Source organism: Mya arenaria, chromosome 16 (genome assembly GCF_026914265.1).
Source record: "Mya arenaria isolate MELC-2E11 chromosome 16, ASM2691426v1".
NCBI classification, from domain to species: Eukaryota; Metazoa; Mollusca; class Bivalvia; order Myida; family Myidae; genus Mya; species Mya arenaria.
Window position 1 is genome coordinate 25851934 of NC_069137.1, and position 23723 is coordinate 25875656.

At 31.1% G+C, this 23723-nt stretch overlaps 1 protein-coding gene across 12 annotated transcripts in view; it reads left to right on the forward strand.

The window, feature by feature from the left end:
- The window catches only part of LOC128221206 (protein couch potato-like), a 128710-nt gene extending 107461 nt beyond the window's left edge, over positions 1-21249 (forward strand). For 8 of the 12 annotated variants that reach the window (XM_052929696.1, XM_052929697.1, XM_052929704.1 and 5 more), the window contains 8 exons: positions 349-420; positions 2842-2904; positions 5381-5485; positions 6746-6778; positions 8289-8413; positions 9666-9735; positions 10047-10216; positions 13666-21249. In XM_052929696.1, coding sequence (XP_052785656.1) covers positions 349-420; positions 2842-2904; positions 5381-5485; positions 6746-6778; positions 8289-8413; positions 9666-9735; positions 10047-10172 — 594 coding nt within the window. In that variant the 3' untranslated portion in view covers positions 10173-10216; positions 13666-21249. The remainder of the gene's footprint in view (positions 1-348; positions 421-2841; positions 2905-5380; positions 5486-6745; positions 6779-8288; positions 8414-9665; positions 9736-10046; positions 10217-13665) is intronic. The other 4 variants (XM_052929706.1, XM_052929707.1, XM_052929698.1 and 1 more) reach the window with 3 other exon arrangements.
- The last annotated feature ends 2474 nt before the right edge of the window (positions 21250-23723 follow it).

Consider the following 23723-nt stretch of genomic DNA (forward strand, 5'->3'; position numbering starts at 1 on the left):
GGGTCTACTTTCTGATTCTGTGACATAAACAAATAAACCCTAATCTACAAAAATTGCAAAACATCCAATAAAAATAAGTCCTAAGGCCGCCATTAAAGGGCACTTGCTGACGTCATGCATATACAGAAAAACCATACCCTATTGTGCACAATGCAGTGGGAAAAAATTGCCGAAATTTGTGTTTAGATATATTGAAGCCATGTGTTCAGTGGACCATTTTATAGATTTACATATCAGGGTATGTATTCAGCTATGATGCAGAGAATACTTATTGGTATTTCATGTTTTTTACTTGAATTTAGTAGATTTTAGAAAGTTGCTGAATAGGGAAAAATGGTTCTTTTTTAGCACGCAGGGTTCTCAAAAAGACATGCGCCCTGTGCGTTTAATAGGACATATACAGTATCAGCTGACCAGCAGGTACAAGTTTAAAGTCAAATTTTGCAAAAACTTTTAATCCCGACTGCATCCATTGCGTGAATTGGGTAGACACTTGTACACATACATGTTGTGTTTTGCAGCCTCTATATTTAAATGTAATAAACTACATGTGTGTCACTAGTTCTTGTTATAAGAATCTTTTAACTGGTTCATTACCATGAACAAACACTGCTAAGAGCTCTTGACTTCAGGTTTGAATGCAATTCACAGTTGCATTGGTGATTTTGGTATTAAAGAAATACATGTACCATCATTATAGTAAAATCATCAAGTTCAGCTCCTCTGTTTAATGTAGAAAATCAGTGTGCACATTGTGATAGCAGTGGTGTCGTTGTCGTCCTAGGGATACTTATTTAAAATCATTAACCTTGACCATAATTTAAAAAAAGGGTAAATATATACCACTGAAACTTGGTATACATGTTGCAGAAGACAATAAACACATGTACAGCAAGACCTATAACTCTGTATTAAACAGGTCAAACATATTTGGCCCATGACTCTTGCTGTATTAATTGTGGAGTTATTGCCCCTTATTGACTGAAAAACAACAGACAAGCAATGGCCTTCTCTCCATGGAACTCTTGTTTGAGCTTTATGTGAAGATACATATTTGGCACTTGCATTGCATGTAACTAGTCAATTTAAAATTGATTAGTTATTGAATAAAATGCCACACCTCATAGGGTTGATAAAAAAGAACAAAAGAGTCTCTGAATATACATGAAATATGACGTCAAAGCCATCTACGTTATAATAACTTCATTCCCTTATTTTTCGAATCTAAGTTTTTATTGATTTTGTTATATGTTTTCTTTTGATTATTTCCTAAACACCTTATTTTTTGGAGTCTTGACTGTTATCACTTTATTGAGAAAATATATTCACTTGACTTGCATATTATTCACAGTTACTGCGGTAACTTAGGAGAAGAAAGCGAAATGCAAGTATTGAAACCACTGTTATGTTATTTTGCACCTAGCGATTATTACGCACAAAACTTTTTTTGTCAATACATTAATAGGATGCCCGCAATGTCACTCAAATTCTATGACACGCTCCCATTGGCTCACATTTGCATAGGTAACGCCCACTCACTCACAAACCCCGCCTTATTGGGCGCTTATGGGAAAAAATATTTTCACCAATAGAAATTCACCAGAACCGTCACATGTTGGATAATGCTAAAATGAATAGCACTTTAATTTGAATTTACTGCATTTCAATACTATCAAAATGTAAGCACGCCTGAGTTTGGTACCTTACAACAAATTATCCACTTATTCGCACAAAAATATTTGTTTTGTTTTTTCACAGTATTCAGCCCTCTGTTCTCAATCTTAACTTAAACAGTGCGTTATTTTTTTTGCTCTCCATATTTATAGAGAGTGTCATTTTTATCTTATTTTAAACTAGGTAATAATGAAAAATAGATGGAAGGTTTTTTGAAGACAAAAATAATTATTTTCTTTCATGTTACAATACTGTCTTTCCTAAAATTTCTTTTTATGGTGAAGGTTTCAAGTATAGCCTTATGATCTTTCCCTAGTCTGTTTACAGTGTATGCATACCACGTGATAAATAACATCATAAACAAGACGTTGGAAGACAACATTTTGCTTTAAATGAAGACTTTAAGAAAAGATAACGTTTCCTTATCACTACCATTTTAAATGAAACAAAGGGCAATCTATGCCGCTTAAAGAGCCCCGCCTTCATTTGATTGGGTGGTTAGTTCCTTCAAACACTTTGACAGACCTTTTTCCAAAATAATGTTTTGTTTGCTCCATCATGCAGCCTTTTGTGAAAAAGGTTTGTTGAGGTGTTTTAAGAAACTTAACTATCAGTCAAACTCTGGGTAAAGACCAAAGGCGGAGCTCTGTAAGTGGCGTAGACTGTGCTATGATTCATTTAAGGTGGTGAAGAAATAGTAACATTTTCTTTGTTTAATTTCTTCATTAAAGGCAAAATATTGCCTTCTGATATAGCATTTATGAAGTACATGTAATTTATCACATGGTATACACACGCTGTATTTATCTGAGTGATATTTTCTTCTAGATTTTATTTGACATGAAATGCCAAGTGCATTTTCAGGCATGATCAAATGGAATGCATCGCAAACAGTGTAACACAAGTATTAAAACACTTAATATATATCAGCCTTTTCTTATAGGATTTGAAGACCAAAGGTGATAAAAGAAATTCATTTCTGTTACAAATCATCAGATAGTCCAAATATGTGGGAATTAGTATTGAATTAAAACTATTTAGAAATAGTCAAATCTCAAGACACTATTTTTCATTCTTTTGCATGAAAAGCTTGGTTTTCCATCTAGGGGAGGTAATTGGGATTACATTATTTACGCCAATCTAGATTACTTCCCTTGTTGTTTATAGGCTGCAGACATGAACATGCTTCAGGCCCTTCAAGCACAAGCAGGTAGCCCAATTGGGTATGAGGTAAGGGAGATAAGCCATTATTTGTTCTAAAAATAACTATGACAGAATAATCTATTTTTAGAAATGTATCTTATTTAAGAAATTCATGCAGATTGTCCAATTCAGCATGAGAAAAGAGACAGAGCTAAGCCATGTTTTTTCTATGAAAATGACCATGATATTAGAATATTCATTGAGTATTAAGAAGGAAATAAACAATTTCATTATTCTAAAAATAACTATGAGAATCTATTTTAAGACATAATATGTTAAAATAACACCACGCAGAATTGAATGATTGCTCATTTAAACATTAAGGTTTTACCTCTCATCACATAAAAATGCTTTCTGTACAAGTCCAAATAATCAGAAAGCAAGAAGATTATTTAAAAAAAAAAGAATCGCTACTGGAAGACTGAAATACATGTATGTACATGTACTAGGACACAAACTAAATTGTATTTGTTAGAAAACTGAGGAGTTTAATCCTTGAGTTAAAAGATTATATAGGCCTTAAATTAAACAAAAAAACTACACTCAACAAAATTAATAAAGTGTCACATATACAATGGCTAACTTATTGATATAGCACATTTCACTTCTGATAAAGCCTAATTGAATGGTTGCTAACAGAAACATTGAGAAAACAAGAGAGCATTAAAATGTACAGGCAAGGTTATGACCTCTTTCACAAATACATGTACATGTATATGACTTTTTATTATGAAGGTGTTAAAGAAATCCGATGTGGTAAAAAAAAACATTTTAAAAAATGACGCTTAATTAATTGTGTTGAGTGTATTTAATTGATATATTGTGGGGTTAATGAAACATTGAAATACAGGAGGTTATGGCCCCTTATACCATTAACCCCGCATTATTTTCACTTTTGTTTCACTGTAACCTCCTGTCACATGAGCACTATTCAAAGACAGTTATATTTAACCATTGTTGCTTATCTTTGTCAGCTATGAATCATTCAGTAACTCACAAAACATCCATGTATTGGAACAGTATGTGTATACCATGTGATAAATTGCGTCATAAATGTCAGGTTGGAAGGCAAAATTTTGCTTCGAATGAAGACTTTAAGCAAAGGTAACTTCACTATTTCTTCACCATTTTAGATGAAACATAGGGCAGTCTACACTGGTTTTGGAGCCCCGCCTTCTGTATTTTACCAGAGTTTGATTGAGAGTTTAGTTTCTTAAAACACTTTGACAAACCTTTTCACAAAACGGTCGTCTGATGGAGCACTGTCAAAACATTGTTTTGGAAAAAAGTTTGTCAAAGTTTTTGATGAAACTAATCACCTTATCAAACTCAGGTAATAAGACGAAGGCGTGGCTCTTTAAGCAACATTCACTGCCCCTTGTTTCATTTAAAATGGTGTATCAAAAGAAAACATATCTTTGTTTTAAGTCTTCATTTTAAGCAAATATGGCCTTCCGAGGCAGCATATATGACGTAATTAATCACATGGTATACTCACACTGATTTCTATGTGGAATAAAAATGTTAATACCTAAGCAATGGTTGAAACCAAACTCTCTTTCTTGGTGAAGGATCAGCTAGCTAGTTTTCTTCTGTAAGTCATTTGTCTACATTATCCTTTGCTTCTCGAAGTACAGCTTTATAGTAAGTATAGAAACATTCTGATACTGTCATAGCAATTCAAGTTTAGGTATGTACTTTATAGTACGGAGCAATTCAGTGTTAAAAAATATGCTATTCATTATAATTTTATTATTTATTCTTGTAATCTGATTGCGGAACGCTATTGGCGTTCTGAAGTTAATATTCTATTGAGTTAAACTTGACTTGAAATATTTATCTTGCCTAAAGCACTGACTTTTGATATTTTGATTTTGAAAAGACTTGCTACTTTGATATTCCTCAAGTACAGACTTGTTATCTTGATATACCTAAAGTACAGACTTGTTATCTTGATATACCTAAAGTACAGACTTGTTATCTTGATATACCTTAAGTACAGACTTGTTATCTTGATATACCTAAAGTACAGACTTGTTATCTTGATATTCCTAAAGTGCAGACTTGTTATCTTGATATTCCTAAAGTACAGACTTGTTATCTTGATATTCCTTAAGTACAGACTTGTTATCTTGATATACCTTAAGTACAGACTTGTTATCTTGATATACCTAAAGTACAGACTTGTTATCTTGATATTCCTAAAGTACAGACTTGTTATCTTGATATACCTAAAGTACAGACTTGTTATCTTGATATTCCTAAAGTACAGATTTGTTATCTTGATATACCTAAAGTACAGACTTGTTATCTTGGTATTCCTAAAGTACAGACTTGTTATCTTGATATACCTTAGGTACAGACTTTGTTATACCACAATTACAGACATGGTTTAAACCTCAAGCACATAATTGCTATCTTGATATACATAAAGCACTGACTTTGATATACAAAGATATTTGTATCTTGATATTCCTTATTGACATACTTGCATTTCCTTCAGATGCACCCTGGCATGATGGCCGCTGGGCAGGTTTCTACAATGAACCATCCTATGCTAGGAGCCACACCCATTTTCTCTAGTCCGCTAATGGGGGCACTTCCACAGGTAAGAATAGATTATGATTTATTGATGAAATTGTGGTTTTTGGGGTCTTCGAAAGAAACAATAGGATAATGGAACAGTGATTGACAGAAAAGTTATAAAAAGTAAGGCAAAAAAAAACATTTGGTTCGGGTCACCCAGCCCTACCTACGAAGTAGTAGATGACTCTACTGTTTTTGTAGTCAGTTAGGTAACAAAAAATACAGAAGATAACTTTAATAACATTCCCCAATGATGGCGATAACATTCTTACATAAAGTCTAATAAAAAAAAAGCCTTACAATCAAACCTACCTGTTTTTGAAAGGGATGTAACCCTAACCAAATGTTTTTTTTATATTGGCCAATTAAAGACAAACTAAGCAACTGTATTTTCATTCGTTACGATGTTCTTTGACTCCTTCTAATGAAGAATTCAGCAGCATTTCAGGATCTTTTGATCCAAATTTTTGCCGAATGCTCATTCATAAGAATGCTGTGTTATTTTTAACAAGTATTCCTCCAATAATACATTGTGTTTTATATGTTTTATTCAAGGGATAACAAACTTTCTTGTCAATCACTGTTTCATTTAAACGTAAAAATAGCTTAGTGAAAAACAGATTTTTTTATCACTCATTTATGATACTTTTCCATATACTTTATACATTTTTTGAAATGTTTTATAATTTTTTCATCTATAGTTAACTTCATGGGTCCCTCATTATATTATAAATGAGGGACCCATGAAGTTAACTATAGATGAACTTTTCTGTATTTTTTTTATTTATTTTTTGTAATATATATATTTCTACATCTATGGTAAACTTTAAGGGTAGCTTTTAGGCGTGTAGGCCACTTTTTGCCTTTGTAGATACATATATATATAAATATATATGACACATTTTGTTAGTCGTTATAAGCCCTATTACACACAAAAATAATCACCTGACACTCATTTATGGCATTGTGTAATTCATATCTTTAGTCTTTATGCAATTTTTTCTGAAATGATTTCCCAGTTTATATTTAGTTGTATATGTGTCACCTTATATTAAACTACTTCATTTATTGATTTTTCAATCAGTATGACTCTTCTTTTTTTTTTTCTTCTTTTTTTTAACAGAACAGAAAAACCTAAGTACTTGTGGAGCACAACTTTCAATCTTATATATGAGAAATATTAAAATGAAAAATTGTATGAAAGCTCATTCGACTGTTTGGATTTTTCAAAAATTGTATAAAATCGATATTTTTTAAACCAATCGTCATTAATCGTTCACAGATGCATTCACAGATGCACGTTACTCTAGGCAAGGTAAGAATCACATGACATCGTTGCAAACTTAGATATTGTTTCGTCTTCAAAACTGCAAAATAACAATGTTTTGCTGCTTTGTTGCAAAATTTAAAAAAAAATAAAAAATTGTGACATTTTAGATTATTATCTTTGTGGAAGAAAAAGTTTTGTGAAAAAAAAATTGAATTAATAGAATCAAAGATATTTTTATGGATTTGAGAAAATTCATGCGGAAAGTTTTTGTATAATTTGTAGTGGAATTTTAAAATGATTTCATTCTTTAAACAGTAGAATTGATAGGAAAAGTAAACCCCTACTGACAATTGCTGCACAATTGTATATGCTTTTAATGTTTAAACGCTTAGTTCTATTAATCTCTCACTGTTATTTCATTTTAATGCTTTGTTTTCATTAATCCTTCACTAGTTTTTAAGCAGTATCCTCACCCCTGTTTTTAATTCACTGTCTAATTTTGTTATTAAATATGTTACATGCATGTCTTAACAAAAAGCTGTTGTTTGATTTTTCGTAGCTGCTTCAAAACAAACAAAAAAGAAAAGGGTTTCTTTTTGATAGTCAGAATTGATGATTACTCATATTATTTTGCAAGCATCAATATTGGTCATCAAAATTACATGTATGTGATACATCAACAATATAATTTATTATGCATTCTAGAATAAAGCTTAATTTTTCGCTTTAGACAGGAATTTTTCTTTACTCTATTATATCTGTAATTTGTTTCCATTTAAAGTTTAATCTAGAATGCATAGAGAATTATCTTTTGGTTCTTATCATTCTTAAAGCAAATATGGCCGCCAAAATCCAAGATGGCCACCATCGTCCTCAATATCATAATTTGATGACTCACTAGCATACCCTGTTCTTCTTAGAAGGATCTAGAAACCAAAAGAAATCAACCAACTTTGTTTTCACCTTTATTTTGTTCTTACAAAGTTTACAGCACAAGTTGTTCTTAACAATGCAATTTTAATGGATTTGCACCTTCATAATCATCTTTTACAAAATTTGGAAGAAACTCATTAAAATATGTCATTTCCGAAAATAAAGCATTGACAAAAAGTACAAAAAAAAAATCATTAAATTATATTGCAAAAAAACATTGACATAATTTGTGACAATGATTTGTGTTGTATCTGCCTCATTCTCACAACCATCACACTGCACTGTTGAATTATAAACATCTGAATTTACGGCACCTACGTTTCTTTTTTAAGTTATCTAATATACCGCAATAAGTTTACAATCTCATTATGGGGAGTTTTACTAGTTTGTATATTACTACATGTCCTTAAACAATATGAAACATTCACATTTAACCTGTTTGAATATGTTTGTTTCAGTTTGATCCAATTTAAAAACAATTTCCAATGTGTGACTGTACAATTTTTTTTCGTAGTGTAGGTTTACGTAGTGTGCTTGTAAATGATGTTCTCACGCATTTCTTACTCCACAACATATTTTATCATTACTGACTTCACCCCCGAATTTCTCTGTTCTCACTTAGGCAATGAATGGTTCAGCGATTTCCCCAGGACTCCCAGCAGCCAATAATTCACCATGTTCTACATTATTTGTTGCAAATCTAGGCCAATTCGCATCTGAGCAAGAGTTAAAAGATCTTTTCAGCAGGTTGGTATGATAGGGTAACTGGTGCATACCGTGAAAACATGGTGCATACCATGTACTTTTCTGATCATTCTTACACTTTTGAAGATTACCATGAAGTCACTTGTTCTTAATTGTTACTGTCCGAAAGATTGAACAAATATTTAAGCATACTGAAAGCTAAGAATTCAGCCTTTGTGATAAATTTAAAAACTGTAAGAAGATAAATAATTCCTTGTTATCACAAGCAGCTTCTTACACTTACAATAAAATTATAATATGGTGTCAACTGGAAACACTATTATTAGTCAGTGGCTTCTTTATCAATCAAGTACTCTACACTTTGATAAGTACTTCTTAAGAAAGTTTTATAATCTATTTTCCAAGAATTATTAAAATGGAAAATAACCAATTCTTTCATGGTATGCACTAAATCACCTGAGTTGAGAGAGCTTTAAAAATGAGCCTTTCTCTTGTTTTAGTCTATGTTTTCATACTAAATAACTTAATAAATTACCTACTCAATATTTGATCCACTGTAACATTTACAAAAAATAATAACCTCAACATTTAAGTACTTAGAATTATTTTCTTTTTTCAAATATTCCTTGCTTTTCCACTGAGCACTTTCACAAAACCTTAACTGTACGTAGAATGGAAACATAGACTAGATGTTATCTTTTATTTTAAAAAAAAACATTCAACAAACACTTTTTAAGTTCTGTTCGTATTTATTGTTCTTTTTGGTTAAAAACCCTGCAATAAAGTCATAGTCCTTCGGAAATGTAATGAAAGTTTCTTATTGAATAAAATTATCAAACAGAACTGAATGTAAATTTCCTTGAAACGAAAATATTATGTAAGAATGGTTTAAAGGCAAAAATAAAACTTTATTAATGGTTCTGAAATACCATTTCAAAGAAGTGTTTTCTTAAGTTTGGCTGCTGAAAAATATTAGAAAGAAATGCTGCATAGCTATGGGTCACCATTCACGTGAATATATTTGAACACGAGAGCACGAAATTCACGCCCTGTATCTGTATCACCGGCGTACCACTTATAACAGGAGTGTTGCATCCACTGAAAATATAGCGTTTCTGGAACGATTTCACGCAAATCTACGGCAAAGTTGTACAGCAAAGCAAAGCAATAAATAAAAGAAAATGAAAGCACATCCGTATCACATATATCATACTTAGGCATGTTTTTTAGTGCGGCTCAAAGGACGGAGCCTTTTATGTGAACTTATCCATTTACTTACTAAATATTATTTCAGTTTCGCGGGCTTTTCAAGGCTTAAAATGTACAATAAGAATGGCTCCCCAGTGTGTTTTGTTGAGTACCAGGTATAAAAAAAATGTTTTAATAAAAAATATTGAAAAAAATAAGTAAAAAATAAATCCTCTTATAAATATGAAGAAGTTAAAATTTGATATAAAGTTTTCTAAATTTTTATTTCATTGTCTGAAATTTTTATATACATTTTCTAAATGTTGACTTAATTTTTTTTTCTAGATTTTGTTTTAAATTTTCTAAAAATTTTGACTGAAATTTTTAGCTTTTTTAAAAGAAATTTCATCCTAAAAATATTTCCAATATATTTGATTTCCATTTAAGCCATTTTGTATTGAAACGCTATTTGAATCTTGTCCTTTAGGAAGTAAAAGAGGCAAACGAAGCTATGTCCAGGCTTCAGGGTTTCGTCCTCTTATCAAGTGACAGGGGCGGAATTCGTATAGAATACGCCAAGCATAAAATGGGCGAAATTATCAGTGGGCAGTAAAATTGGACAATAGTGCTGTGTGCAAAAGAGCACAACATGATTTGGTAAATATTTCTCGCGCACTGACACATTTTCAATCGTGCCGTGTGCAAAACTATGACAAACAAAAAAGATAAAGGGATATTTAGTGAAGTGACGTGACGTGTGCAAAAATAACGGGAAAATGTGTGGTGGAGTCTATTATCTCAGGTGATTGAACAATCTTTGCGAACTTTTTTTTCCTTCAAATATGGCCTTGATTTGACTCGAATTTCTTCTTTAAAACAGCTGGAGTCTTACAACCATTTGGAAACTAACTAATATTCAAATCTTTTAACAATAACAACTGAGCGTGAAATCAATTTGCAGTGTGTTGATTTTTTCAAAACCTTTTGAAGCACCCTTTACATGTATTCACGCATGTAACTTTCTAGTACTATGATTTGGTGATTGGATCTTTTTTGCACCACACATACCTATAGAAATATCATTCTCTACTGCGTCTTTCCTTAACCTTTGGGACACTTTGGGTGCTTTTTTGGAAATTTTGTTGTCCCAGACGAATGTCTCGAATTATATGTGGTACATGGTCGATTGAATATCTTCACCATAGTTCACCTGTATCAGTGTCATAAATGGTCGATTGAATATCTTTCACCATGGATCACCAATTTTTGGGACGTCTTTGGGACGCTTGTTTTCGAAAATTTCTTGGTCTTGAAAGTGTCCCAGGATTTAAGTAAGACATGGATTTTAGTCACTGGTTGTGTGTTGTGTGTCCACTTTAGCCATATGACTACCACTTTGCTTTATTTTCTTTGTTTATCTGAGTTTCTGTTATTTTAGCATTAGTTGTGTCTTTGCACTTCTGCACAAGGGTTTCTATACAAAATCCAAAGTTTTTTTTTGCAGATTTCTATACAAAATCTCAATAGTTTTTACAGGTTTCTATATTAAAATGGAATAGGTTTTTTCCAACAGATTTCTTTACAAACTTAAAGTAGTCTTTACAAATTTCTTTACAAAATCCAATGTTTTTTATAGGTTTATTTACAAAATTCATTAGTTTATCAATAGGATTAAAAAATCTATACAAAATCTCATAGTTTTTACAGATTTCTTTACAAAATCCATTAGTCTTTATAGATTTCTATACAAAATCCAATGTTTCTTTTAAAGATTTATATTCCAAATCTAATAGTTTTTACAGATTTCAATTCCAAATTGAATATTTTTTACTGATTTCTTTACAAAATCCAATGTTTTTTTTACAGATTTCTTTACAAAATTCAGTAGTCTTTACAGAAATCCATGTGTTTCTTTTTAGATTTCTTTTCCTAATCTAATACTTTTTACAGATTTCTATACAAAGTCTTATGTTTTATACAGATTTCTATTCCAAATATAATAGTTTTTACAGATTTCTATACAAAATCTTATAGTTTTTTTTCTTCAGATTTCTATAAAATATAAAGGTCTTCAGACTTCTTTTTTAAATCTCTTTCTTTCTTTTACAGATTTCTATAATAAAGTCAAAAGTCGAAAACTATTTCTATACAAATCCAATGTTTTCTTCAGTTTTTTATACAAAATCTAATTTAATTATATTTTACCGATTTCATTTCAAAAGTCAATGCCATTGTTAAAAAGATTTCGGTTCAATCAATTAATTTTTCCTATATATTTTTATTAATGTCACAGAAATAACTTTTGGCCTTGTGTTTTTCTCACTAAGTAAAAAATTATGAATGAGCATTAGAACTGGTTTCTACCATCTTATTTTGTGAATTTGGATTTTGTATTTCAATTACACACTCTGTTGTAAATCTGTTTATATTCTGTTCTATAGATATCATACATATATATAATTATATGTGTATATCTTGATATCACTTGCAAATAATAAACCATATCATACGTAAAAAAGCTATTGTTTACTAATTACAATATATTGCATATAAATAAACAGAACATACTTAACTATTCATTATAATGAAGATTGATAATCTATTAATGAAATCTTAAATTCAATTTGAATATTTAAAGATTTCAGAATTTTTTTTCATTTTGTTACATGAAGACTACTTTGCTTTCATAATTATTCTGTGTGACATTTCATAAAAGCATCTAGTTAATTTCATTCATTTTATGTTTTTTTTTAAGAAAATCAAGACAATTTTTGGACAAATTTTTAGCAAAAAATATTCAGCAAGACAATTATTGGACAAATTCTTAGCAAAAAATATTGCGGTATCTTTGTTTAAAAATACTCTGTTTCTGTCTCAAATTTTCAATCAGACTTTTGTTCAATACAAAATTTTAAATATGTATGGATTTTTAGTATTTTAATTTTGGAGTTTTTCAACGATATTTTATGTACAAAAAATTGTAGAATTTTACACAGAACCATAAAAAAAAAAATTACTTATTTGTCAGAGCTCGTTTTTTGTTTTTTTTTAAAGTCAGTTTGTAAGACTTTTTAAAAATATGCTTCTTAAGATAAAGAAGAGGAACTTGTATTAATTGTCTGAACTCAAGACATGATTTTTTTTTTGTATAAAATTTTACAGTTAATGATCAGTATTTATCTATCCAAATGAAGTTTTTTTTAAATGTAGAAAAGCAACGAGGTAGTCATTTAGCTAACACAAAATCAGTGACTATGATCATAAAAAAACGTCATAGATCGCTGGAAATCTCCCTTTGTCTTTCACTTTTACTTTTCATTTAAAGATGCACTCTCACAAATTGACAGTTTTGACATGTTTTATTTTTTTTTGTCTCAGAATCAGCTGATTTTGGCGCCAATGCCTTCAATTCAGTCATATGAGATACCTCACTATAGAATTACAGATTTCAATTGTTTGAAAAACTGATGAAACTTTCATTTTTTTCTTAAAGTATTAGTAACGCTTTTTGACATAAAATATCAATTTTTGAATGTTAAATATGAAAATCTGTGGTATGATCTTTTGTCAGCAGTCTTATATCACTGGTTTCCAGACATTTGCATAAAAATTTGCTCATTCAAAGACAAAAAAAAAATAATCTCAAAGCAGTCAGGATATGAGAGTGCAGCTTTTAACCTTAACTTTATTTGAGTCTTAGCACCGTTTTAATCACTCTTTCCGTATTCATACATTTATACTAAAGTCTTGCTTAAAATTTCCTTTCCATTTTAACTTCTTGATTGTAAAAAAGAATCATTGACAATTCACCACCTAGCATTTCTAAATATTTTTGGAGAACAAAAAACAAAATATATTTAAATTAAAATTTTAGGTCTTTTTCTGTCATTTTTTTGAAATCATTAAAAAATTTACATGTGCCATTTTTTGCACCAAAATACGTGTTTCTTTCAAAAAAGGGCAGAATTTTAACCCATAATATCAAGTAAAAAAATTTGTGTATGGAACTGTTAGGGTGGTGAAATCATTTTTTAACTAAATTTTGTATTCTCAAAATATTTAAGGTTGTTACCGTATTTATCATAGAAGACACCCCCCCATTTCAGGCAAAGAGAGAAGAAATGATGACATCACCGGCTCAGTCGCCTCCCCTTTCTGTGATGTCAACAGTTTAGTGACCTCTCAATGATGATGTCATCAGGTGCAGTTATGACATCATCATCATGTCACCAGTTTTTACTGATGATGTCATCAGGGTGCAGATATGATGTCATCAGGGCAGATATGATGTCATCAGGGCAGATATGATGTCATCATAATGTATATGACATTGTTTATGCATAAAGCTCAGCGTCTTCAGATTTATATATTGTATATGTGACTATATTATTCCATTATTTGGACGTTGAGGGTTGATCCGTAATGTTTACGGAATTTACGAATGTTACTATTCTTGTTTGTATTTTTGTTGGAAACTATTTAAAATATTGTTTCTATACAATTCTTTTGATATACTCATAATTTTATTGCTTCGGACTCAAACTATGTGTTGTTTTTTTGTGGGTTTGTTATATATAACTATGTTGAGGAGTCTATATGAACAAAAAATTTGTTTGCTGTGTTTAAACATAAAGTATCAATTTTTACTTTATATTATTCAAAGGGAATTTGGGACATTGAAATTGAATGGTATCAAATTAAGAAGCTCAAATGCTTACATGCCTAGAGTAATTGTAATTATTCCTGCTATGTAAACCGGAAATCATTAAATTATATTTCAGGGCTTAAGAGCTTGCGCTAATCTCGACCGCTTCATTATTTTCAATGTGAGCCCAGTTCAGTGTTAAAAAAACTCTGTACATAACATGCTGTTAATAAATATATGAACTGAAAATCTATCTATGTTAGGAGCGATATTCAAACAAAAAAATCACTGCATTTGAGGCCCGAAATTTATTCATCCAAATAATTCATTACATAGCAATTTGGAAGGTTTGCAGTGGCTAGTTTTTAGGTTATTTATTATTTATTTATTATGTATTTACTTGAAATAAAGGTTTGGTAAGAGTTTAATGTCTTTGATGGTTATCTTTCTTTTATTAAATTGTTCGAAGTTTAAAAAATAATTCTTGTAATCTAAAAATTCTGTAAATGAGTAAGGTGTCAAAAAAATGTTTAAATAGTAAAAATACACTTATTTTTACACGTTGAATATTATCAAACGTTTGGTTTCTTTGAAACATATAATTAAAAAAAGATTTTTCATTTATATTTTGATGTTACTTGTGTGGTAGCTATTGGAAAAAAAATGTTTCCACAAATATGTTTAAAAATTATTTCTCATTACATGATGTAAAAGGCATTACTCCCTGAAAATTTTGAAATTAAAAAAATCTTAGCATAAATGTCAAAGACATTAATCCTTTGGAACTTTTCAAAGAAAAAAAGCCTGACAATTTGCCATTGCTCATCAGATTTTGAGGGGTGAAGGTTAAAATGTTTTAAATGCCATTAGAAATATTAGCAGATGGAACGTTTTTTCTTCCACCCCTTACTGCAGCTCTTGGAGCCATCATGTTAATGCTTTAGAACATGTGTTTATTGTAGTGATTTCTATGCAATGTATTTGGCGTTGGTTATAATGAACAGCAACGAGCAGAAAAAGGTCTGACTTAATATGATAGATATGTGGTAAGCTGGAACCTGAAATCATTGTTTGTGACATAATCAAAAAATGAGACATCAAAGTTTATGATGTAAGCAGGAAATGTGGCATAGTTTATGACATAAGAAAGAAATTTGAAATAGTTGATAGTTTAAGCAGGGAGAAAAACATAGTTTATGATGTAAGCAAGAAATGTGACAGCAATTATTTTGGCGTAAGCAAGTTTAAATTTGACATAGTTTATGCAATGTGCAGCAAATATGACATAGTTTATGACGTAAGTGAGACGTGTGACATCAAATTTTATGATGTAAAAGGAAAAGTGACATCATAATTTACAGTAACTGGAAGGAGAAGGGCGTCACCAGTCATGTGTAAAATCCCAAAATCCTGCTTTAAAACCTATTTCTGCTTGTTGTGATTTGTTATTTTTTTACATAGAAATGATTATCGAAAAAAGGTGAAAATAGCAATAATGACAATGTTTTCAACATTTTACATTTTATAACTGTCTGCAATTTTGACTGTTAACGATATAAGGCATTAGAGCTTACAATATTTATTATTCGGGCGTTAGGGTAGTTTAAAGATGAACATATTTATTTAAAGTTAAAATTAATGGCAAAACTTTCAAATTTGAAGTTTTATTATATTCTAAATAATGTTGAATTCGTTGAAATTTATTTTCCGTCCATTCAGGTTCACTTAACATATCGATACACACTTAATCAATTTATGCTTCACTTAATATTATAAATATTCAACGAGGGGGTCACAAATTTCCTTAATTTATAAGTGCACAAATCTCACTGGTTAAAATTACCACTGGACACGATGTCTCGTTTGTAGGAGAATAATGCACTGAGTCGTTGGAATGTAAATATAATTAGTTCAATTTATCATCAGTCCTTTGATTTTGTTTCACAAATTTTATGAATATTGCCCAATGTCATGTATATTCATAAGTAGTGAAATTCTTTCTACATCATGTCTAAGGAAATTACAAGCCCTAAAATCTCATGTTTGTAAGTACCGAAGTTCACTGGACAAACAAAAAATCAAAATAATAGATCAGCTTTGCCCGTTAATGTAAATGTTTTTGAAGCAATATTATATAAATGATAAGTGCTATGAATATATCAAACTGCAATGCTAATTAATTATTGTTGTGCTGAGTAAAATTAAGGTAATAATAGGCAAAAAAAAAATGTTTGTTTAGGGTAACCTTCCCAAAATTTCTAGGTAGTGTAGGTAGGGATTTTTTTTTTTTTTTTTCAAAATCTGGCTTAAGTTCAGAGTGTTTTCTTGCACATGGCAGTCTTTCCTACATTACTGTCATTGCCTGACTTTGTTTTATAATATAAACAATAATTCTGATTAAAATCTGCATTTATCCGCTCTTCTTAACTCTCTATTCGCTAACGAATATTTTTTTTGCTCAGAAACGGAAAAAAATAGTTAGGGTCGGCACATTTTTATAGGTAGGGTCGGGTTACCTGAAACAGACATATTTTTTTTTAGGCCTTATCAGTGCTTGTTCTAATGACTTTATTATCATGAGTGTAGGATATTCATTATATTTATTATTTTTTTCAAGAATTCCGTATTATAGTTTTATTGCATAATACACTTACAATCAAATATAGAGCATAACTGTTTTAACGCTGTCAGGATAATTTAGTTAGAATATAGTGCAAAAAAACATGTTAGAAAGTTAGCAAAAAATATGCAACTTTCATTCATGCAATCAAGTTGATCGATTTGCCTTAAATGTGGGCCTTTTTGAACGAACAATCATTTCTATTGTTCTTTATTGTAACTAAAAAATATTCGGGAGATATGCATATAACTTGTTCTTTAATATATATAGGTATAATAAAATGCAGATATTTATGTACATTCTAGATAAATAACGTACTTCATTTTAGATTTATACATTCTTAAAAGGTTGTATAATAATCATGTGCATTATAAGTGAAATATCTTGTATTACATGAATTGCTCATTTTTAGCGTTGGTTATGGAAGCAGTCTACGATTACTGAAACTGGTTAAAATCTTCTGAATTTTTAACAATTTTGAAAAAAATAAAAATGCTAAAAATGTTTTGATATTTTCAACATGGAAAATTTAAGTAGGGTTTTCAAATAATATCTTCTTGTTAATTAAGTTAGGGCGTAGTTCCTCAAAAATTTTTTGACAAAATTGGTATTTTGAAACATTTGAATATTGACTGAGAAAGAAGACATAGTTTTCAGTAAGCATCGCAATGTTAATACTTTGGCTGAATCAGGGTAGTGGTTGCAGCAATACCACATAAGGCATTAAAAAAAAATCTTTGTTTCCACTAACTGACCAAGTGTTCTTCTTTTTTTTCCTTCCGACCATACTTTCTTTCCTTCCAAACTTGCTACTTTTTTTTGCCGTAGTATGGATTTTTTTGGGGGTAATTTCCTAAAAAAAAAAAGCTTTGCATTTTTTTGAGTGAACATGAAAAGATTTTACCATTTTATATCTTAAATGTACTACAATACTGATACACTCTGATATAGGTTGGTTTGGTACAGAATCCCGGTTCTCATTAAAATGAAAAATAGAAAATAAGAAGTTCGGTCTCACAAACCTTCCCTATTTATTTGGCGTTGTTATTGGAAACAAAGGATTTTTTTTTTGGCCTTAATCGATTGTTTTATACCTTATATATTTAATCTAACCTATTTTTGTTCTGTTTTAAACGAACACTAATTATTTCAAATGGTCTCAATATTTACAGTTTTTTGCACAATTTTCAAGTTCCATAGTTTTTTTATTTCAAATGCACTCACAATTTGAAACCATTGTAAATACAATGCACAAATAGTTAGATTATTCAGATGAGATTATTCAATTATTTGGTTAACGAAGAGAACAAGTTTAACTATGCAATCTGTTGTATTAAAACCGCATGTTGGGAGGTCGCAATAATGCGTGTTATCGTAATATACCCCTCAAAATATTGTCGTTCAAATGTTATGACTGTGTTCATAATAGGTAAAACGAAAATGTATGTTTATGAATCAAGATATCATATTTTGTCTGCCACTGTATAATATTAGACTTAAAGGCACCCTTTAAACACCTTAAGTTTGAATGTTATAAAAGTGTCACACATTGTGGGCAACTTAGTCTGAGTGTTTGTCTGCATATTGGTTTTATATGTGGTTTCTTTACAGAAATTAAATTGCCGCTTTTGATAACAAGATTGTGTGCAGACAGATAATAAATAAAATAACTAAAATTATATGCATATCAACATCTTGATAAGATAAAGAATCGAAAATTATAATTTTGAATAAAAATTAGTCATTAAATTAGAAACATTTTATTGATACGAAAATTCTTTATAACCATATAACAAAATCGAAGAAATACACCTTAAACGCACCAAAACTATATCATCCTCATCTTGCTAAATTTGTTTATAGCTCAATGTTGTCTCGTGAAATGTCGGTTTCTTATCAACGATTGTCGGCTTTTTTATGCCGAGGTTTCTTTGAAATAGACTCATTTGCAATAAATAAATGTTACTTAAAAAATCTTTTTGACTATCATTGGTTTTTGTATTGGTGTTTATTACATTGTATTTTGAGATATTGTTTGTATCAGTAGAGATCTTCTTCACAAAAATGGTTCACAGAATGAGTTACTCTTTTTACTATATTTCAAATTTCAAAAGAAGGGACATGAAAAAATTATGTTTATTTAGCAGAGTAAACAGCTTTAATTAACACTAATAAAAAAAAACTGTTGAAAAAAAAGGTTTTTTTTTTTTTTTTTACAAAGTTTTGTGTTAAATAACAGTCATTATCAGTTCAGACAGCGTCCAAAAGGTGTCTTAGAAATGGCTTATCAGTAAATATGTGTGTGATGTGACAATTTTCAGTGAATCTAAATGAAAACAAAGTTACATGTAAGTCCAAAAGACAGCATCCATATATATGTGACTTTACTTACTTACTACAGTAAGAATTAAAATTAAGCTTTATTAAATTCGCTACTGATACAGATAAATATTTCAGTGAATTTTGTGATATGGTACATTCCATTATTATACGATAATACATCATTAATTTTGTGAACTGTTGTTTAATGCATATTTTATAAAATCATGTTTAAATTGACAGATCTTTACTGATTTTGTCCACTTGACAACAAAGAAGAATTTAATAAGATTTCTTTTCAGAAGGCCTTTGATCTTATTTTTCTTTAGTTTTGAAGCATTTTTTGGTTGTTTATAAAATGCTAAACTCTGACACTATGAAGGGTACAAAGGATGAATGATTATATTTAGAAAATGATTAACAATGGACAAGAATCCGCTGCATTCAATTAAGAGATGTTTTGAAACAACTTAAATTATCTGGTATGTTGTATCAAAATTTAGAGACAAATTAGGCTTAACCCTTAGACTGCTGATGGCAATTTTAAAGGCTTTGCAAACAGCTTGGAACCAGACCAGACGCCGAGTAACTCGGCGCCTGGTCAGGTTCCAAGCTGTTTGCCACTCAGTCAATATATGCCCAAAGTTTTAAGTAAATTGAAAGAAATTTAGAATAAACCATTTTTGAGCAGACAACAATTTACCCAGCATGCAAAGGGTTAAGCTACCTTCATTAAAATAGACCATATGGCTTTTGAGACCATATGGGCTTACAAAAATGTCTCAATTTAAACGATTGTTCTTGCCATATCAAAGTATGCTAATACAGATTGTAACTTCATTTATAAAATATGTAACAATGCTATATAAGGGTTGTTTATTATTATGTATCGTTTGTTTTCATAGACGACGGTGTGTTGTCAGTTGTTATTGAAGCGGTGTTGTGTTTTTTTCTTGCTCAAAGCAGAATGCATCAAAATGTTACATGTGTCAGAAGCAACTGTTCAAAGATAGATCAAGCATTTTGCTATTTATTGAATCAAATAAATGGTTTGCATTATAAATACTTTTTTGAGCTCATTTTCTGAACTTGATTTTTTGTTAAGATATGTTCAGAAAATTTAAGAAACATGTAGTGGGGATATTTTAAAACAATTTTTTTAAATGATTTAAAGCATAGGGTGGTTCAAACATTCCTCTTAAGGGTTTGTGTTGGTATTTTTTCTCATAAACATAACTGTTGTAAAATCTTTGAGTACTTGTTTCTGGCAAAATGTGTTGATATTTATGTTTTTCTTATGTTAGAAACTTAATTGTGTTAAATTATAGTATATCGTTTATAAATGCGTGTAGTTTTAGTCGATGAACAAATATTTAACGGTAGGTACTTCGGAAGTGTTTTTTTTGTGATGGATAAGATTCGAAATACTCATATTTGTCGCTTTTTGTTAGTCTGTTAAATTATTTTGCTAAAAAAATCTAGTATGATTATAAGCTGAAGAACAACTTCAGATTCTAATATGTTTATAAGTACCAGCATTTTACGCTGATGTACAACATAAGGGGCTGTTTGTAATAACCAACTTAGATTCAATTTAACAAGTATAATCTGAATGTTTTGATTGGACTGTAGAATTTGAATTGGCCAATCAACTGAATGGAATCAGTGAGGCATGTCCAAGGATAAGGATTGTTTTGATTGGACAGTAGAATTTGAATTGGCCAATCGACTGAATGGAATCAGTGAAACATGTCCAAGGATATATGGATTGTTTTGATTGGACAGTAGAATTTGAATTGGCCAGTCAATGGAATGGAATCACTGAGGCATGTCCAAGTATAAGGATTGTATTGGCCCTGTTTCTAATAAATAAATAAACGCCATTCTTTTTAGTTTAAAAATGACGGTAGTTAGCTATGATAGATAATAGTTGTGTTCATATGACTATGTGTTTTGTAATTTAAATACTTGAACTATTTATTTATAATGATTTATTTCAGAAGATTTATATAATATGGTATATTGTTTATAAATGTCGTAGGTACATGACAATTTTTGTGAAACTTTTTTCTCTCTTTGAAATGTAAAATAAAATGGTTAATGTGATGGTTTGTATTTTGTGTTTACCCCTAAAGCAATGTAAAGATAATTCCAAATTATAAGTAAAACTTTTTTTGTGACAAGATGCCAGTCAGAACTGATTTTCTACCAAAGGCACTATTTTACAGATACTCTGTTTCAATATATTACACGATCAATTGCCATGTGTCAATATACTACTGGACCCCACTAGTTGACAATTGCCATGTGTCAATATACTACTGGACCACACTAGTTGACAATTGCCATGTGTCAATATACTACTGGACCCCACTAGTTGACAATTGTCATGTGTCAATATACTACTGGACCAACTAGTTGACAATTGCCATGTGTCAATATACTACTGGACCACTAGTTGAAATTGCAAGTGTCAATATACTACTGGACCACACAAGTTGACAATTGTCATGTGTCAATATACTACTGGACCAAACTAGTTGAAATTGTCATGTGTCAATATACTACTGGACCAAACAGTTGACAATTGCATGTGTCAATATACTACTGGACCACTAGTTGGCAATTGTCATGTGTCAATATACTACTGGACCACACTAGTTGGCAATTGCATGTGTCATATACTACTGGACCACTAGTTGGCAATTGTCATGTGTCAATATACTACTGGACCAAACTAGTTGACAATTGCCATGTGTCAATATACTACTGGACCCCACTAGTTGACAATTGCCATGTGTCAATATACTACTGGACCACTAGTTGACAATTGCCATGTGTCAATATACTACTGGACCCCACTAGTTGCAATTGTCATGTGTCAATATACTACTGGACCCCACTAGTTGACAATTGCCATGTGTCAATATACTACTGGACCAACTAGTTGACAATTGTCATGTGTCAATATACTACTGGACCCCACTAGTTGACAATTGTCATGTGTCAATATACTACTGGACCCCACTAGTTGCAATTGTCATTTGTCAATATACTACTGGACCCACTAGTTGACAATTGTCATGTGTCAATATACTACTGGACCACTAGTTGACAATTGCCATGTGTCAATATACTACTGGCCAAACTAGTTGGCAATTGCCATGTGTCAATATACTACTGGACCAAACTAGTTGCAATTGTCATGTGTCAATATACTACTGGACCAAACTAGTTGACAATTGCCATGTGTCAATATACTACTGGACCCACTAGTTGCAATTGTCGTGTGTCAATATACTACTGGACCTCACTAGTTGACAATTGTCATGTGTCAATATACTACTGGACCAAACTAGTTGACAATTGCCATGTGTCAATATACTACTGGACCAAACTAGTTGGCAATTGTCGTGTGTCAATATACTACTGGACCAAACTAGTTGACAATTGCCATGTGTCAATATACTACTGGACCAAACTAGTTGCAATTGCCACGTGTGTCAATGTACTACTGGACCAAACTAGTTGACAATTGCCATGTGTCAATATACTACTGGACCTCACTAGTTGACAATTGCCATGTGTCAATATACTACTGGACCAAACTAGTTGGCAATTGCCATGTGTCAATATACTACTGGACCACTAGTTGGCAATTGTCATGTGTCAATATACTACTGGACCTCACTAGTTGACAATTGCCATGTGTCAATATACTACTGGACCAAACTAGTTGACAATTGTCGTGTGTCAATATACTACTGGACCAACTAGTTGGCAATTGCCATGTGTCAATATACTACTGGACCTCACTAGTTGCAATTGTCGTGTGTACTGGACCTCACTAGTTGCAATTGTCGTGTGTCAATATACTACTGGACCAAACTAGTTGCAATTGCCATGTGTCAATATACTACTGGACCACTAGTTGACAATTGCCATGTGTTACTGGACCTCACTAGTTGGCAATTGTCGTGTGTCAATATACTACTGGACCAAACTAGTTGACAATTGCCATGTGTCAATATACTACTGGACCAAACTAGTTGACAATTGTCGTGTGTCAATATACTACTGGACCAAACTAGTTGGCAATTGCCATGTGTCAATATACTACTGGACCAAACTAGTTGACAATTGTCGTGTGTCAATATACTACTGGACCAAACTAGTTGACAATTGTCGTGTGTCAATATACTACTGGACCAAACTAGTTGGCAATTGTCGTGTGTCAATATACTACTGGACCCCACTAGTTGACAATTGTCATGTGTCAATATACTACCGGACCCCACTAGTTGACAATTGCCGTGTGTCAATATACTACTGGACCAAACTAGTTGGCAATTGCCATGTGTCAATATACTACTGGACCAAACTAGTTGACAATTGTCGTGTGTCAATATACTACTGGACCAAACTAGTTGACAATTGCCATGTGTCAATATACTACTGGACCAAACTAGTTGGCAATTGTCGTGTGTCAATATACTACTGGGCCAAACTAGTTGGCAATTGCCATGTGTCAATATACTACTGGACCTCACTAGTTGACAATTGCCATGTGTCAATATACT